Genomic DNA, 8957 nt, shown 5'->3' on the forward strand with positions numbered 1-8957 from the left:
GCTCCGTGAAAGGGAGCATTGTTCCTTGTGTCTCCTGCAGGTGGGAGGGTGGGGGGGTGGGGTGAAGTTCCAGGCCTGGTTCTGTCTGGACTTTTTGCATCTCAGCAAGAAATCAATTGCACCTTTTCTGTCACAGTTTTACCTATATAAGAACAGATTTGAGGGGACCCAGGGAGATATGTCACCCCAATAATTTAATATGGTCCTTAGACTAGCTAGTATGCTTGGGGAGGATTGACGTCTGACTATGCAAGACTAGGTGGTCCAGCAGTGTATCTCTCCTAAAGTTGAAATGCAACCTTCTCCAATGAAAGAATCACATTCCTCATTAATGGTTTATTTGTGTCATTTTATTTTGTCATGAGAATTTATAAAGTATATGCTGCGCAATGTTTATTATAAAACATTTGAAAGGACCATAAATATGACCCAACAACCCGTAATGTCATACAGTATAAAAGTAGGAAATGCATTGATTCATGAAGTTTTTTCACTGTACATGTATATCTACCTCTAGTTTACTCTCCACCTTATAATAGTACAAATACCACAAATGCTACGTTCTTAGTTAATGACTTTTTGTTTAACATAAAATCAGATTTAAAATCGAAAAACAATTTTACCATGTTACCATTTCAACAATAGTTCCTTTACCCTGCTATATAACAGTAAATATTATATGATATACTGTACATTACATTCAGTATATTCATAAACAGCATATTTTTAAAAACATTAAAATTGTTAATAAATTTAATACTGCAATACAATAGGACTCCTTCATAACTGCTGAGTAATTTTCCAGTGGAAAAACTTGCCAAAAAGTCCTTGTGGCTGGGAATTTACATAAAAGTTGTGAATAGATTATATGTGTGAGTGTGTGTGTGTGTTATGTATTCATATATGTGTATATATATATTTGTAAATATAAAATATAGGCATTAAACATATAGATATACAAGTTCTTCTGAGTCATCTCTATTTTAGCTCCATCTTCTCCTCACCGGCTTTGCCCTCCTCTGACGGGACCCCTTCCCCCTCTGCAGGAGTCTTGATGGTCTGGATCACCTGGGTCTTCTGTGCATTGAGCAGCCGCTGTTTCTGTACGCTGTGACGGACCCCGTAGCTGAAGTAGATGAGGAATCCTATGGGGAGGGAGACATGTTAGCAACATTGATCCATTTCTTCAATTTTCTTTTCACCGCATCCCATTCCATTTACATTTACATTTACATTTATGTTTAAGCACTTAACAGGTGTTTACCTAGAGTCACTTACAAGTGCATATAACAATGGCAACACTTTTTTGCCCCATGGGGAAATTCATTTGGCCTTTTGCCATAACAAACAAAAAAGCAAACAAGCATCCATAGACAACACATTGTGACAACTGATCAAAAAATTTTGTCATATGTAAAAAAAGAAAGTCATTTTGACTATTGTAGAAAGTGAATGATCAGATACAGTCGCTGGGGTTGTCTTACCCACTGCCATCCAGACAGCATAGCGTATCCAGGTATCCGGACCCAGCTGGACTATCAGGTAAACGTTGATGAAGACGCTGACGATGGGGAGCACTGGGATGAAGGGGACCTGCAAACACAACAGGAGTCTCTTTATGGTCACCGTGTGTGGTTTATTAAAGTCAATACAGGTATGTGTGTGGGTGTGTATGTATATATGTGTGTGTATGTGCGAGTGAGTATGGGTGTCCTCTCTGAAGTGTGGGCCTGTCTCTCTCTCTCTATCTCTCTCTCTCTCACCATGAAGGCTGCCCTGGTGGGGTTTTTGGGTTGCCTCCAGATGAGGAGGGTCCCGAGGATGATGGCGACTAGGAGGACACTCAGACACAACAGGCTCCACAGACTCCTCCGGGCCAGTGACCGCAGAGCCACTGTCAGGATCACAGCCAGACCCAGAACCAGGACAACTGCAGGGGAAGCAAACACAGCTGATTCACACACACATCATACGCTGTGACATAAGCGATATGGAACTGCGATGCTCCCCAGAGCAGGGGTAAAGGTCAAGTACAGATTAAGCTAGAAATGTTTCTAAATGAAAGCATCATATATAATAATTTTGTTCAGAATATTCTGGAAAATTAGATGTTTCTTCAGAAATTTTTCGCAGTCTGAAAGAAATGTATTAACGTGTAGATGACATAGGTGAATGGAAGTCACTTTCTTACCAATGATTGCAGTGCATGTTGTCACAATCTTGGAGGTTCTTGCAGTGGGGAGAGACGGAGGGTTTAAAAAGCTCAGACTAGAGATAGATTCAGCTTTACAGATCGAATTGCAGTCTTCAGCAGGGTCTTCCTGGTACCTGAATGGGCAGATTATATTAATATAAAATGGTTTTAAGATCACTTGTAATCCCAGTTAATTCAGATGATTTTGAATTCAGCAGCATCTCAGTGTGTAACGCTTACCTGAGAATGAGAATACAAATAGCAACCAGAGTGTAGGCAAAGAGTGTTCCAATGGACATCATGTTCACCAAAGCTTTCAGGTCAAACAGGAGGGCCATGATGGCTGGGGAACGTAAAACCACTGTTTATTCCTCAGTCAGTCAGTCAGGCAGTCACTCAGTTAGTCAATCAATCAATCAATCATGCAAGCAATCAATCAACTCTTTATTAGTATAACACTGTTTACACGCAGTGCTTTTATTATCATATTGGTGACTCCTGACAATATATATGCATAATTTTTTTTCTAGATATTTGAGAAAATTTAGGTACGATTTACCTGCCACCAGGCCGGAGGAGAGCGTGGCCATCACTGGACTCTGGCGTGAGCTGACCGTGCTGAGGGATCTGAAGAGGAGCCCGTCCCTCGCCATGGCGAATATAACGCGTGGCATCGGGAACATGGACCCCAGTAGGCTACACACCCAAAAGCAACAAATTTACCTCAAAGTCCAACAACAAGTTACAATCAAGCATTATGCTACTGAATAGCTCATTTGGTCAAAGCACCACTCTGTGGTGCATGGATCAGCATCATGGTCTCAGATCAAACCTGGACTGTGCCGGTGCTGTCTATGGCCGGTAGCTCTACAAGGCAATGTGCAACTGGCGATTGCGTCGCTCCCAGGGTACGGGAGGGTTCAGCCTCTTAGGGGTCCACATTCATCACTATTTAGCGACCCCTGCTGGTCAATATGCTGGGTGCATGGGGACTGCGTACTAAAGCTGCATATGTAAGGTCTTCCTATGACTCCACTCTTTGCAAGCGTAGCTGTAGTCTACGGTGTAAAAAGAAGCAACTGGCAACTCCCCGTGATTCAGAGATTCACACTTCCTTGAATTGGGCTGGGAATTGGACATGCTCAGCCCCATGTTGGGTGCCATATATTTGAAAAATAATGAAATTTAAAAAACATTCATCCCAATGCCTAATTGCACATTCTACATATCTCACTATTCAGCAAAATATCCTAAATTTACCACCTTACATAATAACACATTGTCCAGGTACCTCATCACTACTAATCACACACTCTACAATTACTTCATTATATAATGACAAACTGTACACTTATCTCATTTGTACTAATCAGATTACATTTCTTTATTTATTTTAAATTACCAAATCAACAAATCACACAGTCTCCCTATCTAATCGCATATTTGACATTTACTCCATTATTAAATCACACATTCTCCATACACCTTGTTATCCAACTATACCATGTACACTTATCTCATTTCCTTTAATCACACATAATGCATTAATATCTTTTGCTCTGGTCGCCCATCCTTGGGCTTCCTACGGTTACGCTCACCTGGTTGAGAGGGCGCAGAGGGAGCCCACAGCGACCACATATTTGGCGGCTGCCCAGCCGATGTAAGCGAAGGCCACAGGCAGCGGGCTGTGTATGTTCAGCAAGTAGTACGGCATCATGAGGGTAAGGGATGCCGAAACGGCAAAATACGCCAGGAAGCAGATGAGGAGGGAGACCACAATGCCCATGGGGATGGACTTCTGAGGGTTTTTCACCTCCTCTCCTGGAGGGGGCAGCAGAGAGTCAGGTTGCACAGATAAATTTCTCACCACAGCAGAAGAAAATATGCGCTCTAAAAGCCACCAGAGATGTAAAGATTGGTGAATATAACCCCATATTGGGTTTGATGACATCATTTAAGTCAGTGATTTAATCCTCAAGTGAAATGACTCCTACAATTATTCAAAAACTAACATAATCCGGGTGGACATTTCAGCTACTAGCCTAAGATGGAATCTGAATACCATCTGAAATTTGGTGATAGTTTTTTGCCTGAACTAACCTGGCCCACCAGCTGGACATGGTCTTTCCAGCATGGTTTGTATCTCAACGATCTTTTTGCCAGTTTGACCATCTCCAAACCAGGTGGACCAGCTTAAAACCAGACTAGAACCAAGCTGGAATTTCCACCAGGGAAGAACATAGATTAACTGAGGAGCAGGCATATTACTGTGTATTTACATGGAATTAAATGTATTTACATTTTTCCAGTGACAGTAGAAATGTTGTCTACCTGTTGACTGTCATGGTTTACCTGTGAAGTTATATCTTTACAGAGCTACCTGCATTACATTATCTTTAACTGGAGTGAGTTACCTGTAGTGCATTACCTGTAGTGGGTTACCTACAGAGAATTGTATCAATTGTACAATTACCTGTAGTGGCAATGCAGTCAAACCCAACGAAGGCATAGAAACAAGTGGCAGCTCCAGCCAGAGCTCCCTCCGCACCATAGGGGAAGAAACCTCCCACACCAAATTCGCTCGTCACATTCACGATGGAGGAGAGGTTTCTGAGTTGAATCGAGACAAGAATAAAACATGCTTAATGCAATCTGATCACACACATTGTCTGCTGTGGAATTATTTTCTGTGGGTGCTCAGCTAAAATAAAATAATGTATTTGCTGCCATGCTTTTAAACACTTAATTACAATCTCATAAAATGTACTATTATCATTATTATTATTATTATTATTATTATTATTATTACTCAGCAACTGCAGTGGCATTCAGGAGGGTTTCTCTGCTGATGTGCCAGTTGTCCAGGTTTCCTTTGATGCATCCAGATATGACGACAAACAGCAGCACCAGGATGTTGATGGTGGTGAATATCTTATTGACTGTGGTAGACTCTTTCACCCCGAAGGCCAAGAGACCTGTGAGTGAAGATTTGAGAGCATATTATTATTGTGCACTAACCTATTGTGCATGCCTATGGAATAACTATTCCGTTGGAGGATTTTTTGCCATTCGGCATTTTGCCATTTGGAAAACACACCAACAAATAGTTTTGTTTGCTGAAAAGATTGCTGTCCGCTTCAGCTGAATCATTAAGTTCCCAGTTTGTGAGAGGGTGGACACGTGGCCACTAACCATTTGGTAGATAATGAAGAATTCAAAAACAAAGCAAACGATAATGAGCCTAACCAGCATTTTGTTAATAAGTTTTTTTTTTAAATATGAAAGAACTTAAACACTTGTGTTTAGCAGCATAATTTAAAAGCCTATTGATTCATCTCAGTCTTTAAGTTGATTAGGATATATATTTTTTTTTACCTCTTTTTATGTTATTGTTTGCAATATTGCACAATAAGCACAATGTGAACATGAGATTTTTATTCTTCATGGCATGCATAGTTATTTCTGGCATAATGTGGTTTAAGAGAATAAATAATCCCTCTAAACATGAACAACACTCAATTAACAAAAATAACAGCTTATTAAAAATGGGGTTGTAATTGTAGTTGGAACAAAAACCAACATATACAGGGGTTCCCCTGGTTGGGAATTACGGCTTTATAAGTTAGCAATAAGAATGTGTTGGCATAGTGACATGTCATTGTGTGCCAAAGAAAAGAAGAATGACCAGGTGCAACATATCAGGAGACTTAACGCCTCATTTATCAGTAAGGACCTAAATCACGGGTGTGATTTTTTTTTCTGTACTTGCCGGCTAAGAGCATGATCAGTCCTGCCGCAAAGATGTTTGGGTAGGGGGCCAGGCCAGGTAAGGCCATCGCTGCGTGTTTGCTGAAGTAGTCCGAGATGACGTTTCCCAGGAGATCATCGAAGGTACCACTCCATGCCAAGGCCACGCTCGAAGTACCTGAAGAGAGAATGGAGTTATAATATATTTTTAAAAAGTGTTTTTTTCAATAGATCACATTAATTAGAAATAATCTGACATGTTACGTTGACCAAATTTTAGTGCCATTTTGTTTCTTTATAAACAAATTATGAACAATGACATTCACGATCTCTGTCTTGCTAACAGTATGGTAGCGCCCTGGGCACTAGTGGACTTATTATTTTAGTTATTTTATTGTGCAAGCTGAATATTTGTTGCATCTGACCAGTTTGGTAGCTCCAGGGTCTGCAGTAAACCTGTTTGCCTCAATACGGAGTGGTACTGCAAGATGTGTTTCAAATACACATGCATTTTAACTGACCCGGTTAAAACTGACATCAATTTTAAATCTGACACTGGTGCATTGTGCTGTTTTTATACATGGGACACAAAGGTAATTATATTTTCCCATCATTTCATTATAGCTCTGAATTTTTTAGCGTGCCAATGTCAAGAGTGTAATTCATTACTCTTAAGACACTGTAATCACTTTCACAACTGCCCTGCAGGTGCTGTATAGTCTCTGGTGAATTTGACAGTCCACCTTTACTGTGAAAATAGGCCAATCAATGTTTATAATTCATATGAATTTATATGAATATTCATTTTTGTTCCCTGTAGGGGACCAAAATCTCTGGTGTTAATATAAAGAACCACATATACTGTACTATGCTGGAACCTACAATACAAAGGGCATCCAATAAAAATAAATTAAATTAAAATGAAAAAAACAAAAAAATAAAATAAGAACAACAACAAAAAACTATTTTCTGCCAGGTGTCAGGTGGTTAAGTTAAGAAATAGGGGGGAAAAACAAAAAGGACATTGAAACTGAAAGAAAATCTACATATATATACAACCAACAGAAGGTGAATGTGAAGCATTTCCTCTTTAACAGCAGTATCAATTCATGCAAATAATCCAATAAACAAGCCTTAATTAATGCATAGTGGCATACGGTAAGTAATCCATTTTTAAATAAAGGAAAATCCAATCGAGCACAAAGCAATGATCTATTAGAAGGGAGGAATTTTACATGACCTCAAAGTTCTTACTCCAGTCTGTTTTTACTAACATTTATTTATCAATGATTAATCTGTGATTGCATATTCTGGAATCTACTCACATGAACACAAACATCTCATGTGAGTACTGACTCAAAAGATTCTCTTCCCCAGAAGACAAATCAATTAGACTGAAGCACAATATAGCTTCAAATGCATTACAGAGGCATGGCTGGCATTATGAGAGATATATACATACATCAGGTGCATGCAGTTTGCTCCATACTTACCAATAATGTAAGAGAGCAGTAAGTTCCAGCCTGTAATGAAGGCCCAGATCTCTCCCACGGTTACGTAGCTGTAGAGGTAGGCGGAGCCTGTTTTGGGGACCCTGGAGCCAAACTCGGAGTAGCACAGCCCGGCAAAAATGGATGCCAGGGCGGCGATGAAGAAGGAGACGATGATGCTGGGGCCGGATATCCCGCGGGCGACCTCGCCGGACAGCACGTACACCCCTGCCCCCAAGGTGGAGCCCACCCCGAGGGCAACCAGGTCCAGGGTGTTCAGGCAACGGCGAAATGTGGACACCTCCCCTTCCGGATCCAGGGGCTTGCGCCGGGTCAGCCCCTGGAGGAACGCGAGCACTGCTGCACCAGACATCCTATGAAACAATTAGCCAGATTAGCCAGACACATCGCAGCTTCAGTTAAACAGCTTCATTTAGCCAATCAAATCACGGCTCCTGGGAAACAGTGTCAATCAACCAATCGCTTCACATTCCTGATCAATGACATAATTGAATCAATCTCAGTGTTGAATATTATATTTCTCGTTCTACCCAGAAACCAGAACACTTTAAACACTGTTTTACTGTTTCAAATACCCTCTCTCTGGGTGATTATTTCTGTGTTGCCAAAGCATTATTGCATTTCCTGTAATAGTACTGTATATGTTTACTACATAATCAGTCATACACACATGCACAAACTCACACACTCACACTCACTCACTCATTCACACACACGCACAAACTCACACACTCACACTCATTCACTCACTCTCTCATTTTTGCTCAGAAAGCAGCGATATTGCTGAGCATTCCAGCTCACGTACCTGTGTTCAGTTAGTCCACGTCAGATGTGTTCCTGACTAAAAGCAAACTGGCGGTGTGAGTTCCTATTGAAATCGCATTTGTCTTTAAAGTCCAAAGTGAAGCAAATAGTTTTATCAAAGCTCTGATATAATACTGCTGATGTCTTTATCTGCACTAACAGGCACTCGATCTTACTTTACTTACCTCAGTAGTACCGTGAGTGGAAAGATTCAGTGCAAGTGCTGTCAGAAGTGTGTACATGATAAAAATGAACAAAACTGATTAAGAACATCACATGAAAAATAAGTAAAACAACAAAGGTATTTACGGTGATTGAGAAACAATTGGGTTTTAATAATCTGACCTAGAAATGGCCACTCTAATATTTTTAATCAAGATGATTCTCTCTTTTTGGGTCACCACAATAAAAGCTGAGTCACCTGTAAATTGGTTTTGTGCCCTAGAAAAGCCCTGTGATTTCTGGGTTATTGGGGATCAGAAGTTCAGTATGGTGCCCCAAGGTGAAACAATGTGAGTGTGTTTTAAATGGAATCTGGGTCAATATGTCATTTAGTTGAATTTGCAAGTTGAAGTTACTACAGGTTCAAAGGAAAACAATTAACCACTTTGTGCAATCCCCCTAGTGGTCGGCACGCCAGCGTGCCTAGCTCAACTTAGACTTTCATTGCGCCTGCAACTATGAGTCAAAAACAGGAACTT

General features: G+C 40.5%; 1 protein-coding gene across 1 annotated transcript; it reads right to left on the reverse strand.

The window, feature by feature from the left end:
• Positions 1-328: 328 nt before the first annotated feature.
• Positions 329-8321, reverse strand: LOC135250275 (cationic amino acid transporter 2-like). Its single transcript, XM_064326410.1, has 12 exons — positions 8258-8321; positions 7435-7805; positions 5964-6119; positions 5004-5169; positions 4668-4804; positions 3793-4015; positions 2754-2890; positions 2435-2537; positions 2192-2328; positions 1764-1930; positions 1485-1593; positions 329-1145 (listed from the first exon to the last, which is right to left on the reverse strand). Exons 2-12 carry the CDS (start codon positions 7802-7804, stop codon positions 979-981), a joined length of 1872 nt encoding a protein of 623 aa, XP_064182480.1. The 5' UTR covers position 7805; positions 8258-8321; the 3' UTR covers positions 329-978.
• Between the last annotated feature and the right edge of the window lie 636 nt (positions 8322-8957).

This window comes from Anguilla rostrata, chromosome 3 (genome assembly GCF_018555375.3).
Source record: "Anguilla rostrata isolate EN2019 chromosome 3, ASM1855537v3, whole genome shotgun sequence".
Lineage (NCBI taxonomy): Eukaryota > Metazoa > Chordata > Actinopteri > Anguilliformes > Anguillidae > Anguilla > Anguilla rostrata.